The following is a 22,301-nucleotide window of genomic DNA, read 5'->3' as shown; positions in this document are numbered from 1 at the left end:
TTTAAAAAAACAGTTGCTAAATGTGCTCATTTTCCAAAATCAGTATAATTCTCATATCTGTCTGTTAGATATGAAGCTATTGTACAGCAAAAAGACAGTTAGATTAGCTTAGCATAAAGACTGGGAGCAGGGGGAACAGCTAGCGTGGGTCTGTTCAAAGGTACACCAGCACTTCAAACCATTCCCGTAAACACTGAGAAGAGCACCTGTGGTGTAAACAGAAGAATATGTTTGTTTGCTCTGAGAGAAGATGTGTTTGTCAAAGTCGTAACCCTGCGCGTCACTGAAAAGTCAAAGAGTGCCGACTTATCCAAAGCACAGTGAAAAAGCACTTGACTTGACCACAGAAGCCTTCATTTAATACAAATACTTTATTGACAACGTGTGTATGGCATACTTTTTGATGGAATTGCTAAATCATGAGAACATAAACCAGGTTTGTCTTATTTTTTACAGTTTATATACCTCATAGCTCAAAATGACACTGAGAAACTGTAATGCATACGTATATAGAATCAAAAGTGCATATTCTTGTTCCTTTTTATTTTGTCCATATACACATTACACTATACATAAATAATTGCATTGTAAAAATGACTCAAGTATTTACATGTATAATATATTTTATATAATATATAAATTTTATATTAAATCTAGGTAGATTAGAAGCTCATGTGAGTCTGTGTGTTTGTGTGCTATCTGTGGTTGTTGAGCAGCACCTCCAACCAGCACGGACAGGAGGTGATGAACTGTCTGGAGTAGCAGGGGCCCCATCCTTTAGCAAAACTGATGCGAACACTGTGGGGGTCCCAAGGCCCCTCTTGGCACTCAGGCTTCACGCCATGCTCAGTCATCCAGCTGGAGCGCTCATAGTCAAACACCTTGAGGGAGAAGCCGGGCATCACCCTCTTCACACTCAGCCCTCGAGCCCTGGGTGGGTCCAGAGTGGGTGAGTGGATGAACACCGGGTGCTGGCTGCGGTTGTACACCCACACTCCGTCCGGCTCCTGGCTCAGCACGATGCCGTAGCCGATTTTACTGCGCATCTGTTGCACACTGCTGCTGCTGCTCCCTCCACTTCCATGGCTGTGGTGTCTGTAAAGACCCGATGTGCCGTGGCTGCCCGGGTCGTCCCGGCGGCTGTGGTAGGCGTTGGCGTGGAGCTGGCCCAGGCAGAGGCCTGTGCCCTGAGGTAGGTCATAGAAGATGTTGAGCGAGGGCTCGTGGGCTGGATAAAGGCGACCCACGCGCGTGCGCTGCTCCCAGTAGGCAACACTGCACCAGTGAGAGCGATGTCCGCCGGAAGTGGAGGAGCCGAGGGAGGTACCAGTGTCTGAGGGGAAGAAGAGAGGTGGAAGAATTAATGTTTGTTTTGGCAAGTGTTCATTTGTTGATACTCAAAACAAGTTAGACTTACAAGACCACTCCTAGTTTTCACACTGAGAGCACAAACATATTCCTCAAACCAACAAAAGTCCCAACAGCAGGAAGTTGCTGCTGCTGCTGCTTCTGCCGATGATGCTGCTGCTTCGCTGCCAACCTTTCTACCTTGAGTTTTGCCTATGATAATGGCCATAAAGAATCAAATGTTTCATTTAGTATTCTGTTAGACAGAGAAGGCTGATATTCTGTCCACAGAAACGAAACAGAAACCAAAAGTGTTGAGTTAAGTACAAATTTTGTTAGTGTCATTCTAAATTCTATAAACATTCATTCTATACACATTGAAACTGTGATGAAACGTGTTCAGCTGTCCTCAGGCCAATTGCCATCTGAATGTGTGAAGTGCTTGAAGTGGTCAGAAGACTAAAGGCCCTATATAAAAACATGTACATTTACCATCTGCATTTAGGTTTCTTTACTCATTGATCCGTGTTTTTCCATCTGTCACTGTCATTATTTTGAAAAGGTATCTAAAACGTCCCACTTCCTCCTCTGACATCCCTCATCATCTCCCTCCTTAACACCCCTTCAGGTCCCGAGTTAAAAAGGAGCAGCAGAGAGGGTGGAGTGGTTGGGGGGGTGGGGGGTGGAAAGCATTCAGCTCTCTGTCAACCTAGTGCAAGCGCGTGAACCCTTGACCCCCCAGCCCTCATGCTATCAGCTCACATTAACTCCCACACAGAGTGATGCCATTATTTTGCTCCACAGACTCTATTGACACAGAGGATTTAAAGACCCATGTGCCTGTGGCCCCATTCCTTTCACATCCAAGGGAGCACCCCCTCTTCATCCACCAGGGGCCAGAATGGCTGCGGCCCTTCTTCCATTAACAAGCTGCTTTTGGGTGAAACCAGGACCGAGATTAGGCTAGGTGTGTTATGTTTGCACAGCGGCCATTTTCGTTTCAGGGGGGGTGGGGGGAGGGGGGGGGGTAGAAGAGATGGTGGTGGGATTGTAGTATGGGGTGGCTGGGAGGAGGAGGAAGAGATGTGTGTGAGTGTTTGTACGCAAATAGTACACACACACACACACACACACGCACACACACACACACACACACACACACACACACACACACACACACACACACACACATACACAAACACACTAGATGATTAGATAGGGCCTCACTCATGCACATGTACACACACAAATTGGGCCTTCTGATCCAAACAGTATGACTATAACACACACACACGCACACACACACGCACACACACAAAATTGCACTTCTCATCTGAGGCCCACGTGTGTCATTAGTGAATTCCAGGCTGGCAACTCCTGCGGTCTGGAGTTTTTACAGCTCTCCAATAAGAGAGCCGGCAGCTCAGCTAGCAGGATCTCTCTCTTTCTCTCACTCTATCTCTTTCTGATTCTCTCTCACACATACACAAACACACTTTTACAAGCTGTGCTCTTCCCTGTAATAAGGCAACACAAACATGTCTGGGGAAACACAGGGGGACTTTATGAGTTCACGATCAAATTAATTTCCAACGAAGGCATAAAACAAACTGGGACTTTTTAGGGGTTTTTAGACACAGCGCACTTTAATTTCCATCATATAATGAATGATGCTGCAGAGAGTATAAATCCTATAAAGCCTTAAATCCTGGCTTTTAAGTTTCTAATGAAACCTAAAGTCATGAATATGATGCGATTCAGTTTTTATGCACCACATTTCTGGGAGAAACTCCCCTAACTCCCGTTTAATCGGTTTCATACTATTTTAGCTTTTTTTCCCTCTTCATTTTAATTTTTCTCTTTTTTAAATCCTATTTATGTCTTTTTAAATGGTCTTGTGTTTCCTTTATATCTGGTCCCAATGCCTTTTATGTAACACTTTGAATGTCTTGGTGGTTGAAAGGTGCTTATACTTCATATTTATACTTTTCAGTTACTATTCAATATTTATCAGACTGAAAAAAGCTTTTTGTTCATGCAAGCACATCATTTTATGTCCTACATGACTGATCTTCTTAATGTTATTGTCTTCTATATTTTATATATTACTTTGGGGTAGTTTATTTACATTTTAACTTATTGTATCTTATTTTATTTCACTCACATCTTGAAATGTTTTTATTCCCGTTCCCACCACTTAAAGCACTTTGTAACTTTGTTTTGAAAGCTACTGTTTAAAAAACTAAATTATTAAGTTACTACAATTAACTTCTTTTTCATTATCATTGTTATTTATAACGTGTAACTGTTCATATACATCCTCTGGGAGTAATGAGGGATATAGAAAAAGTTCAGGAAGACTAAAACGTCATTGAAAACAAATGTAATTGAGAGTTTCACATGAAGCACAACTGTCTGCTGAGGACATGACTGACTGATATACTCTCAAGTCAAAACACTCAATCACGATTTCCCTAGTGTTTGACAGCGCGAGTAGTAAGACATGTCATGTTTAATGTTTCTGGCACAGCCTTTAGTGTCATCATGCTCAGCCTGGCCATCATCCAACTTAAGGTAGAACAAGCTTGTGTAAGAATGAGGGAGGCAGGAGGAAGAAGGAGCGTGTGGGCAACCGAACTCCATCAATGGAATTTTAAGACGGGTTCAACCTCGAGGTTATCAGCATGTTTATGTTCGAGCGGAGGAAGTCGAGAAAATGTATGTTGGTGTGTGACTGTTTGAATGTGCATGCCTACATCTGTATGTGAGGGCTGGCAGCAATTACAGCGTCCTGCAAGCATTTACGGCAACCACAATTTAACAGCTCTGTTTACCAATTAGATAAGTAGCCTTTGTTATTTCATTTCAAAATCACTGTCTCTTAGTGCCAATCTCATGGAAACGCCCTGGTACACTTCACAGTTTTCATCCGAGGTCTGAACAAAGGTGGGAAGATTTGTGGAATATAAAAACAAATGACTTGCTGTAATTTAAGTTACGTTAAAGGCTTGGACTACTTTAGGTTTTTTTAGACTGATAAAAAGCAGTTGCAGTCGAAGTTCAGGGTCGGACAGGCAGTTTCCTGTTGACTCTCCACAGACTGTCGATCCTGGATTTCAAACAATGACAGCAACTCTCATCTTTCCTCTTTCTTTTCCTCCTTTTGAATAAATAAAGGATTAGTCAATTTATTTGCTTTCTTGCAGAGACTTAGATGAGAAGCGTGATAACACACTACTGCTTTATCTGGATGCTAAATGTAGCCGGAGGAATCGGATGTTTAGCTTAGCTTAGCATAAAGACTGGAAACAGGGAGAAACTGCTAGCCGGGCTCAGTCCGAATGTACAAAATCTGCCTAGCACCACTTCTTAAGCTTTCGAATTAACATGCTTTATCTCATTTGGTTTATTTGTTAAAAAAGAGTGTAGAGTCATTTTGTGGTTTTGTGGGGGGTCATGTGTCTGATTATTTGTTGCCGTGGAGCCTCTGCTCGTTGCCTGACAAACTCACGGCGACGACAAGATTTCAGGAAGCCATTCATCTTAACCCCGTAAATTCTTAAAAAGTCATCTTTAAACATTTCATTGGTTGTTGTTGTTTTTTTGTAACGAATTAAACAAACGAGGTACAACATGTTCATTAAGCGTCTTTCCCACTAGACAAAAAAACCACCAACACCCACCAACATCTGGCTTTCGTCTTTAGTGGGAAAGGTTACAATTCATTCCCGGGACAGATGACTCAGCTGTAGTCTAGTAGGGAACTTATTTGCTCCAGTTCCGATCGGCAGCACATGCAAATATAACACCTGGGTGGACACGCTAGCTTTCGCCCATTTTCCAGCGCAACGCTTTGACTCGTGTCACCAAAAAATTCTGTCCATTTCTGCGCTTGGACACTCTCACGTAAATCAATTGTAGCTAAGTTTGGCAAAGAGACTTCAGAAATAACAAATATTAAAAAGAAGTAATCCCCGTAACATTGTCACTGGGCTCAGTGCTGCTTTCTTTACCAACCATATTTTCCAGCGCGTTTGTGACGTCAAAAGTGACACACTGGAAAAAAATCAGAAAGTTTCTACATATCCAGTCTTTATGCTAAGCTACACTATCCAGCTGCTGGCTGTAGCTTCGTGTGAAATGGAGAAACGTGGAAGTGGGATTAATCTTCACATAAAAGTCTCAACTAGAAAACTCCAACTTTCCCAAAATGTTAAACTTTTCCTTTAAACACCTTTAAACAACTTTTCCTCTCTACCTCCAGTCTGAGCAACTTCCTGAGGTTTTCTCCTGTTAACCTTAACCTGCACCGAGAGGAAGAAGGTTGCGGGGGGAAAAGGGGGAAGTAGAGGAGTAAAAAGAAAAAAAATGAGAGCGAGAGAGAGACTGGGTGAAAGAGGGAGCGGGAAAATGAGAGGGAAAGAGAGAGAGAACCTGCCAAGCATAACCAGCATCCACGGAAAAAATGAAGAGAGAGAAAGAGACTGTGAGAAAGAGAGGGAGGGAGGGAGACCCTCGTCTTTCATCCAGTGCCAAGGATTAGATTCCCCTCCAGTTATTAGACTCTTCCACTGTGCTGAAAGAAGTGGGTGGGTTGGATAGAGGGAGGGGGAGGAGGGGATGGAGCGTAGGGGGGACGAGAGGGACGAGAAGGGAGGATAGAATTCAGCTACTGACCATTGTCGGCTGCCTCTTAGACGCATTGTTTTGATTCAACTTCCTCAAATTTCCTCCCAAAGCTCTAAAAAAGTAGAAATAAAATAAAATAAGCGGGAAAAGAAAAAGAAAACACCCCTCCCTGGCTACAAATGGTAGGTTCTGTGTTGTTTGAGACAACTATCATTACAGGGGAACTTCAATCCAGCAAGCCACATTTAAGCTGGCGTCTCGACTATCTCTGCCATCAGAGGGCTGCGTTATCGCCAGACGTGGGCTTTACAGTCCAACACAACAGGGCTCCACACACACACACACCACACACACACACACACACACACACACACACACACACACACACACACACACACACACACACACACACACACACACACACACACACACACACACACACACACACACACACACACACACACACACACACACACACACACACACACACACTCCTTCTCCCTCTCCTTCCATTGTAAAGTGGATCTTGTGATGTAGCCTGCTGCAACTAGACATCTTTCTCTGCTTCTACACAATTCTCAAACACCAAACCTTTATTTCATGCTCACAGAGACAACCACATTCCTTAAACCTGCAGGTCAAGCGATCGTCAGGAAAGTAACTGTGTGTCCCTGTAAAATTCCTAGGAAGACGTGCTCGGAGGTAGCTTAGAAAGCACCTCCAAGAGGAAGAGAGAAAGTAACCAGTTTCCTGCGTTTCTGCTGCTACTTCAAAGTGCCAGACAAGTTAAGCCAAGGAATGTCTCACATACATCACACACATCATTGCATCTTGGACAAACTCTGCTGTCATGTCTTATAACATGCACCAGAGTTTGTGTTGTCATTGTGGACATGAAAGCACTGGAAATCCAAACTTCTCCTAGATCTGATGCTGTGAAACATTGTCTCACATTGTTTTGTTCCTGTCGTGCACAAAAACATGTCAGCCTACTTTACACGGTTCAGCACGTACTCATAGAACTGGAGTTGCATCCAGGTAGCAACTACATATCCACACAAGCTTCAGAAAGTAAACACTAACAAGTTGTGAAATACTCCCAGCAGAGTTTAAACTGTTTTGGTCCAGTGTAGTAATGTTACATTAGCTAGTTACATTTTCCTTTACCGTGACTTGAGCATAGAGGAGTGGATTATGATCTTGAAGATGTTGGAGCATATTTGAAGTTTTGGACTCTTTGCAGCCACCTTTAGACGGCACACTTTGCAAATCAGTCTTCAACAACAACGCCCTTCTTATTTTGTAGATATGCAAGAGGCTCCCACGCTGCAGATTTAAAGCGCTTTCTTAGCGGTTAAAAGGCTGGAACGTAAGTTCCCTCTGACATTGACTTTGACTGTTTTTTCACAGCTTTTCTTCTCAGTGTTTTAGGTGACGATGAGTCTGTCACACACAAAATGAACCAGCAAGCACACTCTTGTTAAGTGGCTCACGAGAGGAGATCATTTACAGGGCAACATTGCAGAAATCAGGGAATTGTAAATAAAAATAATCTCCACATTGTAACATTGGTTATGGCAGAAAGTGGTTAATCCTGACACCCCTAATAAAAGCTAACACTTCATAAATAAGAGGTGGTTTCAGGTGATATGAAGTATAGATTATATACCGAACTGATTAAGGACCAACATTTGGTATATACTGTCGGTATCAACGTATCAAATTAAGGCAAAAAAGAAATGTGGTTATGTTCCACTCCAACGTTTGCTTCTGTAAATGTTTCTTCAAAGTGACAGTGACATTGAATCACTTATCCTCCTCTTGTAGTTTGTGCACAAAGGTACATTTACATCGCTGGTGTTTAACTGTTGTTCAGATTTGGGTTAAGAGCTCTCATTGATGCAATCAACGACTTTGTCTTCAAAGATTGTGAATTTGCAAGTTGAAAATGTCAAAATGTTATGGAGGTTAATGCTAGAGAAGCCGATCCTCACAAAGATCCACAGTACATAAGGAATAAGAGAAGAACTTTGACTACAAATAATAACAACCAATTTTACAGCAGCAACCTCACTAGAAGGTTTTGAAACGTACATACAGTTAGTGGACAGAAAGAAGGATCTGGAACTGAATCAGTCTGAGAAAACATAACTAATTGTAATTGTGTGTTATTGTTAAGCATCCCTGATCTGATTTTTACTTCCTTGACGCAAGATTGTTTTCAACGCAACATTAACAACAGTTTTTAGAGCAACTTAACCAGTTAAGCAGGAGGAGGACTGAATCCTAAATTATACCTCTACAGTACATTAAGGTGTCACGGCAGCTACAGCACATAGTGATTTATGGTTCTGCACAGGTTCCATCTCTTCACTGTTGTTGCACCAGTGTCAAGGGAGATTGTTTGATCGATTGCCGTGCATTCCTCCTTTTCTGATACCTTCAAGTTCATTCATACACAAACAATCGCATCCAACTCAGTTTGCAATAGAAATGGTTTTGTTAGATGAGCATGAGCTAATCTGTTGACCACTTTTTGATAAGGAGAACATTAGCCAGCCTGCTCCATGTTGTATTCACTATCGACAAACACAGCAGCTCACAGTTCATGTGGTGTCTGTATAGCCCGTGCAGCCCCTATAGTGTACATGTGGTTACATTTTTCATGAGTTACTGCACCAGAGAAACATATACAGGTACCAACAGGCACACGAATCAGATAGAATATTGTACGTATAGTAGCTTTAAGGTTAACTGTCATTATGTTTTGCACAAATGACTTAAAGAAAGATTATTTTAATCTGAATAGAGACAAAAGCAGACGCAGAGAAGCAGACCTCTGCAGTTGACAAGCCTCCCCTCCCAACACATTCCTGGACAGGCCCTCTTCCTCGACACTTCCTCCCCCCGCTCAGCCAGTCACAGGGGTCAAGTTGACAAGTCTCTCATTGAGCCTCACGTGGGCTGACGATATGGCCTTCACTCCTCACAACATAATTACACACATTTATTGGCGGAATAGATCCATTTGTTCCACTATGGAGAAAGGAATTATGAAATTCCTTCTAAAACTTAATTTTGGAGAATTATCTGAATGTAAAACCCAACAAGACTGTGGACTGAAAATACAACCACTGCACAATCACCATACACAACTCCAACAGTCAGGAATGTGAGGCCTGCCATGATTTAATAGAGTTATCTTAGAAAATCTGTATAATAACAATATATTTTCCTTTAATGAAATCTGCTTTAATTTGTGAGGCTGTTAAAAAGTGACATCAAGGGTGACCATTACTCTGTGAATAGATAACAGCTTTATGAACCTACTGGTAGGAGCAGAAGGGACTTTCTAACCCATATTTATGAGGCCCGTGATCATTTAGTGGAGTGATAACGTGGAAAGGGGGTGCCCCCTCCACTATTTGCGTGTTACCGTCTCACTTAAGGAAACAACAACAATCTCCGAGCTAGTAACCGGCACAGCGCGCTGAAAATGGCAACTATGAATCATGCGATAAGGCAGACCTGCTCGGTTGTAAAGATATATGAGGAATATGTATATAATGTTGTTTTTTGTTTTTTATCATCATGTGCAAATGCTCCCCCAAAACAAGTTCCCTCCTGAAACAGGTCAGATCGATTTTTTTTCCCCCTATGCCAGAAAGTTAACTCAGCAGCTCAACAGTGACCGCCCACTCCTTTAACAACTCTGGTTCCAGAACTCATTCATTTTCTCCACTTACGTTTCAGAAAATCCTTATGTAAACCAACCAGCTACGAGATCAATGAATGAATAAAATATTTTATTTGGTGGTTAACAGACCAGAAGAGAAGGCAAAAGTTCTGTAAAACTGTGTACATAATGATCGGAGAGTTCAGCGGTAGCAGCAGAGACGGTTTAGAAGCAACTCAGCGTCGCCTCTTTAGGAGACTAGCGTCAGATTCTGTGTGCATCAATTCCAACAGGAAAAGTGAACCAGAACACAGATTATGACCGTTCCCTTAGCCCCATCATCACTGAAATAAATATTAAACCAATTTTCACAGGCCACATATCTCCTGAAACGTGTGACACTAAAATGGCATTGTTCAGACGGACAAAACAGGAGGAAATTGACTTTGTTTGAGACCTATTTCTGTGTCACCATCAAACTTTCACAAGATCTGGGAACACAGCCAAGCTAAGGTCAAGAAACGTTCCCAAACCTCAGATAGCAAATTTTTTAATGCTAAAAATGGTTGTTGGCTGTGTAAATAAATAATGTTGGCAAAATAACTTTAAAATGAGGCCATGCCCAATTAGGAGACGGAAAGTGTGGACCAGTTCCATGGTAACAGCGAGCTCCACCTATCAGAGACATCACTTTTATATACACTATTATGGGTAATGTAGTACTTCTCCATAACATTGTGAATAAAACATGTTTTTCTCACAGCTGGTGGTAAATCTACCTTGGATGTATGTGACATTATGGCTTATAATCGAAATCCTAATTTAGAAAATGGGATTTTCACTTCCAGGACCTCACTGTTGAGCTCTATGCAAGACTTCAGCTTTATTGTAATGGATAAAACATGACTGTAATCCACAATTCACGCACATCAGTCGTCAGTTCTCAAGAAACAACTGAACAATGATCAATGAAAGCTCTGTGTGTGAAAGAAGAGTGTGTCTGTGTACAAATGTAGATATGGCCTAACGCTCCTCATCAAAGTTGGATAGGGAAGCTTAAATAATGTTTGTCAGTCAGTGTAGTTTCCAATATCATGGGTGAATGCTCAGCACAAACACACACATGATTGTTCTCGCTAAAAAACAGGCAGCCACATCGCCTGAAAATGTTGCTTCCCTCAAATATACTCTCAGTCTTAACTCAGGGTTGCACTCAGAGCTCACAGCACAGGCGACAGTTTCCTACATTTCATGGAGTCAGAGAGCCTGTCGACATCTGCAAAGAATCTTTAGGTTCAGCAGCATGGCAGGATTCCATTAAAAGCCAAATTGCGGGTTGGCAAAAACTCTGAGGGAACAACGGAAAGCCACAGCCAGTCCTGTAATTTAAACCTTATTTTAAATTGTGATGGCCTGACAACATGGACTGAAAGAGAGGGGGCGAGAATAAGAGTTACTAAAGACAGAGAGAAAGAGAGCAAAAATATGTGGACAACAAACAGTAGAGGCTGCAAGGGCAGAAGGAGAAATAACACTAAGACAAAAAAACAATAAAAGTAGGCTAAACGTGAGAGGTAAAAGATGAGAGGATGGCAAAAGGAGGGAGCAAAGCTTATTAAAAAACATTACTGTGATATGACACATCTCTACTGGATCATCAGGAGTGTTTCTGATGCGTAACACTTGCTAAATCCATGAACTTGGTGAGGTCGACTCAGCGTCACTCACAGTAAAATGGTTTAAATGTAAATGTCTGAAAGGTGTTGACACAGATACATAAAGCAGTGTTGCATCTATCAAGACGGAACGGACGGAGAACTGAGATCAGACACGTAAATCCCTAAAAGTAAATGTTAAAAAATAGGATATGAAATACATACATTTGTGGGGTTTTTTTCCCTTTTCCAAATAGGATGAACCGCAGTGATATCCGATATCCTTCCCTACTCAACCTCACATACCCTCAAATATCTGCAGGACAAGTATTTTAGAGGTATGCAACATTTCTGTGGATCCACACAGCTACATTTGTTATGTATCTTCACTGACACACATTTCAGCATTAAAGCCGTTGAGGTGACTAAGCTCCATCGCCTCAGCGTTTACAGCTTATTTAAAACAACAAAGACTAAATTCTAATTTCTTCTAAATGTGTTAGAGTAAACACGAGCCTGTTCAGTTGTTTTTTCAGGTTTCAGTTGAGCAAGGAGGCTTTGATCATATGTCATTCTGGAGAATTCTAGGAATCTAACTTTACTGTTGCTGTGATTTGTAAGAAAAACAAAAAACTCTGTCTCCTGGAAATTATGTTTTGTTTTCACAGTTATGTTGTGGTGACACATTTACCCACCACTGGAGTCATAGGAAGGTGGTCGTGGTGGGTGATGGACATACAGAGAGCAGGACTTTAACACAAGAAACCCAGATTTTTGCATCCTGGGTCCCGTCTGTGGTTAGATTGAGGCAACAAAAGCACTTTGTTTAAGGTCAAGGAGGGATCATGGTTTTGGTTAAACATCCATAATTGTGTTGCATTTCAAGATTTAAATCATTGCAGACATTTTTTTGCATTAAGCATGACCACAATATCTCTTTAAAATGCGTTGGCATTGCCTGAACGTAACCACAAAAAGTTTGATAATGTTGTAGTCTCTGAGAGCGGATATTGTTTTGCAAGATCGGATATTTGGGGGGGAAACAAATGAAATACATTTTTATGATACATTACTGGTGAGAAATCCTGTTTTTTGATGGCCAGATACATTCATTAACAACATTTGCTCATTATGTTGATAGAGAATCTATATGGTTGGCATTATGCATTTCCTGTTGCACACTACAGTATTCCCATAGCTTTTCATTTTCAAATGCTTTTCAAGCATTTTAAGGCGCATTTTCAAGCTTTTCTAGCACCTTTTATTTACAGCACATACAGTATATACAGCAGATTATTGCACTTCTTCATCACATTAAATTTAATGTTATTATGCTTAAAACAACCAATTAAGTTTCAGGAAAGTATTCTAAACAAGGGTGTCAAATTAAAGGAAAGGTTTCAAAATGTGTCGCCTGGTTTAAAGTAGATTTGGCCTTCTGTATAATCTTAATTTCAAGTACTCTGAAGCACGTTATTCAAAATCCAGGCACTTTTAGAACCTTGAAAACAGCACATTAAAAATCCAGGTCTTTTCAATTAGATAAATATAAACATAGTTGCATCAAAAAAGGGTTTTGATAACAGTGTTAACAATCTGGCATTCAGCCTAAAATATGAAAACATTGAAAAACCAACTTGAGGACTTCAGCAAAAAGAGCTGTGAGCGAGTATTGCACTGCGTCCTCAGCTGTGTGCCCTGCTTGTATAGTGAGAAAGAGCCGTGATGGAAAATATTTGAGGAAATGGCAAACAGTTAATGGGCCAGCACTTGATGTTGAATTCCATAGTCTAATGTGTCTCAGTCAGGCATAAGAGCAAGTGTTGTACGTGTGCCAGCAAACAGGCTGGAGGTTCAGGTCACTGAAAGGACCCGTCCAGACAGAGATTCTCCTTAGACGCAGTGTAATGTGTTTACTTTTTGTCTTTCCACTATTTTTACACCTCAAGATATAATATTAAAATGAACTCTGCAAAGGTATATATATATATATATATATATATACTGTATATATAAAATATTCATGCTTCTGCAAGACAAATATTTACGTGAGAGCCTCAACAAAAAACTGTCAGACTGTGTCAACCTGGAAAGCTTCACAGTTTCTGAACTAAACTCACTAAAACAGCACGGTGCAGCCGAACTCTTAAAACTGTCTCCTAAGCGTCCAAGAATGTCGGCTCAGCTCCGTGTTTCTTAAGTATTAACGGCGATATGTTCAAACATGTATCAGATGTCACTCTCCAGAGTCAGACCCCCTTATCCCCCTCCCACCTCTTTCACTCCGAGACCCTACTCCCCTTCACCTTCCCAATTTCCCAACATTCCTGGGCTGTGCCCCATCAGTCAAAGGGCCAATTCATGGGGTTAATGCTGCAGCGAGTGCAGACAGGGCTTTGAGACAGGATGTTTGGCTGATACCTTGCTCTGCTTAAGCAAACAAGTCACCAAAATATGATTACTGAGGCCAGAGACGGAGCAGTCTTCTTGTCTTACTTCAGTGCATCCAGGCCATACTAATGTCCACTAAGTATCATTGCTTTACTTGTTTCCACATGTTCAAAAGCCAGAGCCTAATGACAACAAGGTGGACAAATGTTTGACGAGTACATTCATGTCATATGATGTAAAAGCTGACAAGGACATCACTAATTTGTTGGGCATTGTCCCTCTAGACTTTCACTCCCTTAAAATGAAAATGATGCCGTGTAAATATGCCCATGAATGTTGTCACTGCTGCAGGAAGCATAATAGTTGCACAGGGAAAGGCTGGTAAAACAGGGTCAAAGCTATAATGCTAACAACATTAAATATCCCAGAGGAAAGGCTTTAATGTGGCCGAAATCAAAAGAGTCTAACCTATGAGCAGTCACCATTTACTGTGTCACATTCACGTCATATCAGAATCAAGTAAACTGCATACTGACTGCAAATATTTAGCCGTTGCATTCATGTCACTCCCAAGTTTTAATTACAGGAGGGAGATATGGGGAATTTCAACAACAAGGTAAATAAAATGAGCTATTATAGCCTACCCAGCCTGTTTATATGTGTATTTAACCTGCTCGTGAAGAGTGATTTGTATGTTACACAAGGACAACTTCTGATTTATGCTACTCTTCGTAAAACAAAGAACTTTAATGGCAGAATTAAATGTTTCACATTCTGCTGACATTATTTGAATACGACATCAGATTCAGCTCGTCTGGCTCAGACTCAAGTCAAACTTAGCTCAGCTTTCAACAGTGTAGTCATTCATATTCTAGTATATCCACTGCCAGAATTATTATCAGTCATATTTCTGTCATTATCAGAGTTGTTAATGTTATCACTGTGGTCGCCGGGTATGTTTGGGTCTCTTTCTCTATCTACAAACCGGTCAAAACAGATGAATTGAATTGAATCAGGCTTTGGCAGTGTGGTAGTGTGGATGGACTCTTTTGTGCTTTGAGCTGAATGCTAAAGTGCTAACATGCCTACAGATCTGTTTACATATGTGTGAACTATTAGGACATAAAGTATAGCACATAATGTTTAGCATATTCAGTAGGGAAGAGGGGCGATGCGAAATGACAAAGAAGCATGTCCCTTGTTAACCTGCCATCTCCAGGGGCAGAAGCGTTATGATATGGTCTAGTCTGCCTGACTCATCGATCCTTTTTCTGACTGAGGTTTGTGCAAGTTAGAATCTATGGCCCCGACCACGGCTCTGAAATATCCGTATCCTAACCGTGCTGTGTGTCGATGGTGCTGTCTGTGGTGCTGAAGTAGTAGACAGATTTGTGATTGCAACCACGAGTCCCGCCCATCTGTAAAAATATTCTCTAAACTATACGACTATACAGTATGATGTTGCGTTCATGTTAGCTGATTTGTGTTTGATTTGCGGGCGTCATTTTCAGTTGTCACAAGAGCTGCAGTAGCGTTTGCTTTTCACACAAAGTCGACTTACAACAACCTATAGATGTCTGGAACAATGCTATTTTATGTTAGCTGTTATTTAAAGTACAGCCAAGGTGGATAAGAACAAATTTAGGGGGTATTTTGGAATTAGAGTTGAATTTAAGTTTTGTTACCTATACTGAAAGAAAAGTACCCAATACCAACTTTCGGTAACCATTGCCCAACAATGAATTTGTGTGTTGGGGCGGGGGGGGGGGGGGGGGGGGGTGTAATATAGGGGGATGATAAAGAGGTCAATAAGTATGATGATCAACCAATATGGATTTTTTGTAAGGCCGAGTCCAAAACCGGTTTTGATCCTTAGCTCTTTTTTCCCCTCAATTTACATCCTAAAAATGACACAATGATGATAACAAATGTTACGAGTCTCAATTTAAAAAAAGGAACATTTATTGAACTTAAAAAAGGCGTCTCAAGCAACACGGAGTTGCCTGTGGACGCCTGTCGCCGATGTATCGGTCTATCCCTAGACTATAGTCCAAATAATGTGTATTTAGAGAAAAAGTGACTCAAGATTTGTCAAATACAATATACATCAAACATGTAGCTTTTAGTTATACATCAATTATGACGGTAAAAAAGCATAACTGTATCTCCCTTCCAGCTAATCGCATGATTGGTGCATGTGTGTGTTTGTCCTGACAGAACCCCCCTATGTGAGTTCTCTGAGACGATCTTATCACAGAGTCAGACAGAAATTCCTCCCTTTCTCCCCCCTGTCTCACACAAACACACAAACACACACACACACACACACACACACACACACACACACACACACACACACACACACACACACACACACACACACACACACACACACACACACACACACACACACACACACACACGCACACACGCACACACACTGACAATAAGCAGATGAATGACACGTTTTGTTGGAGCCACAGAGGGAGAGTCCGAGTAGATATAAGCCTACAAAACTTCAAGTAGACATTTCCCTTTTCAAAGCTATACGTTGCGGTTTAAGGGGAACGTTAACTGATCGAATGATAAAAGAGGCCAGGGCAAAGGTATGTATGGACCACACCCTGCTGCAGCCTTTTTACCCCTTAAAGCTAGGGTACATAGTTGCTTTAAAAGGAATTTAAAAAAAGATGCTGAAGTGCCGGAGCACATGTTCAATGCTTGTATTCGTTCTAAAGAAAAAACATCAAAAGCTTTAGATGATAGAGGATCATCTGCACACAAAAAAGATGCATTCACATCCTTGAAAGATCTAACCGACATCAAGCTGCAGACAATTCTTTGATACAAGTTTTATGTTAAACCTATTTCCTGTTATTATATCAGCTGTAACTCAAAAGAGGAGTCTTATAACCTGTCAAAGTTAAAGACAAAAGCTACATGCAGATTTCTTGGCTACGTCTGTTTAGTCTCTTTCCTCCTCGTGCTCTTGGCCTGAGCGCCAGTTCTTGGCTCCAGCGTTCTGGTGTGGGGGGCAGGGGATCAGAGACCACACACACACACACGCGCACACACACACACACACACACACACACACACACACACACACACACACACACACACTAACACAGAATCACTACACATATTTTAAGAAAACGGATCTATTTCCACTCATTTCACCAGGCAGACAATAGGAGGTATCCTCTCTCACGATGCAGCCTCAAAACCTCCACCTAAAACTTGACTCTTGTTTGACTCGTGACCTTGACTGAACAGACTTTGGATGATTTTTTTAACATAACTTCCAAAAACAACACTTCTGCTAGTGTAGATCAACCTCAGAGTACTTTAGATACTAGGCAGATTTGTTTGAACTCAAAGGTGTGTAATGGGGGCTACAAGCAAGGACAGAAATAGCGTGATTATCTAATTCGAAAAACGTGTTGACACAAAAACACTCTGGACCTTGTACAGTAGCTACCATTCAGGTCAGGTTTTCATACCCTTTGGGGAGTTTACGTTCTACAATTAAAACCTTACAAACTGTCGGCAACTTTGAAGATTATTTTACACTCTATGTATTAAATTTGACAAGTTTTAGGCTAAGAAAACTTAAGATAAATAGAGGTTTCAGTATTTATCCCCCCATAGTTTTCTTTCTGACAGTGTGGAGAAGGGTTTGAGCCACATTTAGATATTTATGTTGGGAAATAAAACACAGTGAAAGTATAATCCCAGCAATCAAAGCATCTCCTTTTTTTTAAATCTTTTTCTGAGAGTGGTGAGGTGTGCATTTGGTAGGACCTCAGTATTTCTGAAATACTGGCCCCTAAACAAGGGAAACATACACAACTCAATAAATGACTTCAACTTTAAACAACAACTTTACCAAAAAGTTCATTTCTGAACACAACGGGCAAACGAACAAAAGCAAGTCTCACTAGGGTGCAGCTGACTCTACAGACAGGTCCGTGACGCGGTGACTACACTACACAGACTTCATAGGTGCCCATTCACCTTTCAACACCGTCCACAAGCAAGCCCAGGGAGGCTTGATCGAGTGAGTTTGTGGGTTTCTTCTAACGCTACAAGGACCTCTCCACCCGACCCCAGCACGTAAACAAATAAAGCTCTAGTTTCATCATCTAGAGGGGGCTGTTTCCTGTCCAAATGCAGCCCGCAGCCCCCCTCTTTCCACATATACACGCACACAAAACTCTACACCTCCGCCTCATCAGAGCTGCTCGGCTCCCCCGCCCCCAAAATGCCAGCCTCTTTCCACTGCTCAATTGCCAAGAGGAATGGAGGGATTTGAGGGAAGAAAGAGGGAAAGAGGGGGATGGGTGGTTCGAAGGGGATTGGGAGTATGCACAGGGATCTTATTGCAGCTTCATCCCAGTTAAATATTTTGCTGTGGAGAAAGAGTAGGGAGAGGGAGACAGGGAGAAAGAGACAGAAAGGCTACACTGCTGTGGCATCTAGATAGTGAGAGACCCCAGACCCCCACCGAGCCCTCCATGCCTCTCTGACAATAGGAGCTTTATGCAGTGGAGTTTTTGCTTTGAAAATAGGAAGGAAAGCGCAACATAATAACACCAGTAAATGTAATTTACCCTTTTAGGTAAACACAGAGAGGATGCATGCTACATGTGTTTGCATGCATTAGTGTGTTCGTCTGTAAGTGCACGCACACTCATGCAAGTCCAAAAGTTTTTCCATTTGTTCTTCCAAACTTATTTGTGGTAAAGGGTTCTCTTCTTGCGGGAATACAAGTCAGCATCTGCTGAAACAAACATCTGCCTGGTCACAATGCTCGTGTAGCGCTGCAGTAGCGTTGCAAGTTACTCACCTGTGTAGTCTCTTGGCGTAATGTGAGGCGGACTGGGGGAGAGGGGGGGCACAGTTTCAGTGTAAGACAGAGTGGAGTCTGGGGAATGTAGAAAAAGCACAAACATACAATAGAAGAGTGAGATACAGATTATTAAGTAAAAATGGCAAATGTGACGATCTGCAAGTTTTATATAGTTATAAATATTTGGCGGTTTGGGACTGTGGAGAGAAAAAAACGATTTCCAGAACACTTTGTACCTTTTTTATGACGACTTAAAGAATGAATAGTGAAAAAAAGCATGTGTTGCAGTCTTAAAAAAGTCCCTTTAAAACTACAGCAGACTGCCTGTTTACACAAACAGAGCCTCCCTTTTATAAACACTAGATGTCCGGCTAATCAAAAAAGGACGATGAGCACAGGTAAAACTCGACTAACTCTGTGTAGCTTTCAACAGAAGCAGATTTTCAATCATGTGTTCCAGCCTAAAAAATATGATGGTGACGACACCATCTGGGACATTTACTGGTTTGCAGTGCGGTTGCCATTTTTCCAAACTCACCCAGTGGCTTGTGTTCATCTGATCGGGACAGAGAGTAGGGGGGAGGAGGTGATTCTAGAAAAAAACAACAGAAGTCAAGGTTAAGTTAAAGGCTTTAGTCAAACAATGAAAAACTTCAAGTGCAACCAGCTTTAGATTATGTGAAATGTTTACAACTTGCACGTCTGATAGTTTGATGTTTTATTTACTGTATCATGAACTTCTTACGTATTGCAAATGCATAGCTTCTGTTCCAAATATGCCACAAAATGTGTCCTTCCAAAAATGTTTCTTATAATCATCCATCCAGAAAAACATTTCAATGTAGCCCTTAAATCATCATGCAATGTACAATAAATGGACCTCATCTTCAGTCTCATCTAAATCCCATCACAAACAAAGCATCTCCTCTTCAGGCAGACCATTAAACCCACCTGTTTCTATAGCTAATGAAAATGAATGGAGTGCTTTAATGTAACTGTGAACTCTATAGTTGTAGTAATTGTTGGTTTTCATGAGTTTTGTCCTCATGTTTTTCTTACATCTTCATAAAGTTTTCAGTTAAGACTCAGACTCAAAGGATGACTTCTGTAAACTATAAGCAATGCTGCTGCTGCTGCTGCTGCTGGGAGAGTCCCTTCAGCTCAAAGTGGACATGGGTTTGTGGCTGCGGCCCCTTTAAGAGCAGAGCCAGTAATTGCCGGAGTCCTCAGTCAGTCAGATACCCAGCGAGTCAGTCTGGCGCCAGCACTATGCAAACTGTATATTATCGGCACTCCTTCACCTAAATAACAAGAGGAGGACCTCCTTGTCAGAGAAAAAAGAGCCTAAGTGCAACTTGAGAGCGATCTTCAATGGGATGATGTGGGAAGAGGCAAAGTTTTGCGCAAATTTAAATAAATGTGCAATGTGTTTGGAATGTGGTGAGGAAATCAAAGTAATGGGCGACCAAAGAGTTATGAAATTGTTATAACACTGCAGGGCAGCCAGTAAAATATGAGAACGTGACATTTATTCTCTGGGGTTTCAGTGTTGCATTTTGTGCTTTACTGATTGCAAATGTAAGATAACAACTGAAGAAATAATTAAGGTATTGGGTGATTTGTCTCGTGACTGTGCTGTTGTCTGGCACTTTAATCAACAATAACAACATTATTCTTTAGCTGCAGGCAAACAACACTCTGAATGATTGGAAGTTCTTATTAATGGCATCTATGCATATGGTAACGGCCATCAGTCTTTATGCTGCATAAAATCTTATTACATTCATGGCGCACTCCACTCTTATGAGATCAACTTTATTCTCTGCAAGGCCCTCCACCCGAGTTTGGATGGAGTGGGGGGGGGGGGGGGGGCATGAGGATGGTGGTTAATGGGTGTCAACAGGACAGAATGACAGAATGACACATGGGGACCTTTATTGCTACCTCCCGTTTTTACCCATTTGATCATGTGCAGGTTGAAAGGTCATTTCTGAGGGGAAAGGTCTCCCTTTAGATGGACTCAGGGGTGTCTGTTTTAAAGCCCACACCCTCACCTTTCCAGTGTTGATGTTCTTACCTGGCCCACATAAGCGGCTGTAGTGATAGGGGTTGCAGCACACCTTTGCGCCGTCCACCGTGTCGAAGCTCTGGCAGTGGCACAGCGTTTTGAGCCGAGCTGAGAGCGGCAGGTCGCTCCAGCGGTACACCTTACACAGGAGATACTGTGGGGAGATGTGATGAGCACCGAGCCGCAGCTCAGTGTTCGGCACCATGACGCACTCGCTGGGTATCCCTCCTTTGGTCTCTACAGCCTTCACCAAGGTATCCAGAGATCTCTCCTTGAGTCTTTTCAAAAAAGCGTGAGCAGTGCTCGCGAGTTCCTCCTCCAACCCCGCATGCCTCGGTGCGCACTGACAAGCGCCCCCACCGTCTTTTCTTAGGGCCCAATAAGGGCTCCGAGGTTTGAGATCCCATTCCCCAAACAAGCAACACGTCACCGTCCTACTGTCGCCCTCCTGTCCCTGCCGGGAGCCTCTGTGCTCCGGGACGCACATGGCACCCCGGTCATCGTCAGGCTGCTCCTCTTCCTCCCTCTCCGCGCTCTCCGTCAGGTCTCCAACCTCCCCCGTGAGTCCCGGAGCCGGGTCAGTGTGTGTCACCGACCGCTGCTCATGTCTGCGGAGCTTTCCTGAGTGTCTGCCACAAGGACCGTTCCGTCCTCCCTCACCTCGTCTGCTTCCATCCCGCCCGTCGCTCTCGGTGACCAGACGGCTTCTCCAGAGTCGCCGTACAAGACCTGAGCGTTTCGACTTGAACATACGACAACCTAGACAGTTTTGGATGTGTCCTGTCGGCCCCGTCCGGGTCTCGGGAGATGCCACATCGATTTAGACTCGTCGCGCAAGGCCGGGGGTTTGTGCACGGTGCGCACAACATGCGCAGCCGGTGATCACCGTTTTCTGTCTCTCCCGCAGCATTAGAAAGTAATATTCAAGCATGCGTTGCGTTAAACATCATAACAACTAACCGTCTGCAGAAGGAGAAGGCTGCGCACAGTCACTGCTCAGTGACCTGCTGTCGCCAACTCAATTAAGCCACAACTTTTGCCAGCCCTCTCACAAAGCCTTCAACTCTCCAACACTCTGGAGATCCCGCACACAATCCACGGACCATAGTGAGTCCACTCCAGGAGCAGTATCAGTTTACATGAACGAAAAGAGCATCAGGGACAATAATCCAAAAAAGTTTTCCAGAGTTGTTCCTTGAGCTTCGTGAACCCTTCGAACCGTAAAATCCTCCCTTCACCCCGAAATAAATCCTCACCACACTGAAAACCCGATGATTTCTATCGTGGTGGTGGAAGCAATAATCCCGCTGCAGAGTCCCGGGGTAAAGCAGAGATGGTCGGGAACTTCAGTGCCCAACTCCGGGAAGGATTCCGTGCTGAGAAGTTGTTTTAAAGAGAGCTGGAATTACTCCACTCTCCACTCCCCTGCAAGTCCTTTTCGGACGCACACACACACGTACACACACAAACACACAGGCACACGCACACACGCTCCTGCAGAAACACCAAAGTCAAGCCAGACTGAATAAAACCAGGCTTTTCGGCTGTGGTTTTCAAAATAAAACCCCAACGGTGAACATAATCTGCAGTTGAAGAAAAGTGTCACGAATACATAAATACAAATAATAGGTTAATTTTAAGACGGAATGAAAAATGTTTCTTTTCCTTTTTTGGTCCAAAAGC

The 22,301-nt window shown here is 42.4% G+C and overlaps 1 protein-coding gene across 1 annotated transcript; it reads right to left on the bottom strand.

Moving 5' to 3' along the window:
* Positions 1 to 514: 514 nt before the first annotated feature.
* On the bottom strand, positions 515 to 21,986 carry LOC310946016 (mothers against decapentaplegic homolog 6-like). The gene is made up of 4 exons (XM_083912291.1): positions 20,628 to 21,986; positions 19,089 to 19,142; positions 18,548 to 18,625; positions 515 to 1,333 (listed from the first exon to the last, which is right to left on the bottom strand). Exons 1-4 carry the CDS (start codon positions 21,367 to 21,369, stop codon positions 696 to 698), a joined length of 1,512 nt encoding a protein of 503 aa, XP_083768417.1. The 5' UTR covers positions 21,370 to 21,986; the 3' UTR covers positions 515 to 695.
* Positions 21,987 to 22,301: the final 315 nt, after the last annotated feature.

This window comes from Echiichthys vipera (assembly GCF_963691815.1).
Source record: "Echiichthys vipera genome assembly, chromosome: 1".
NCBI lineage: Eukaryota > Metazoa > Chordata > Actinopteri > Perciformes > Trachinidae > Echiichthys > Echiichthys vipera.
The sequence above is the reverse complement of the archived record's forward strand: the minus strand, read 5'-3'. Positions and strand labels throughout refer to the sequence as shown.

Excerpts from the sequence above, each read along its gene's own strand:
- LOC310946016 (XM_083912291.1), bottom strand. The coding sequence starts at position 21,369 with ATGTTCAAGTCGAAACGCTCAGGTCTTGTACGGCGACTCTGGAGAAGC. Across the intron at positions 19,143-20,627 it reads CAGCCGCTTATGTGGGCCAG|AATCACCTCCTCCCCCCTAC; the intron begins GTAAGAACATCA and ends GTTTTTTTCTAG. Across the intron at positions 18,626-19,088 it reads AGATGAACACAAGCCACTGG|ACTCCACTCTGTCTTACACT; the intron begins GTGAGTTTGGAA and ends TACATTCCCCAG.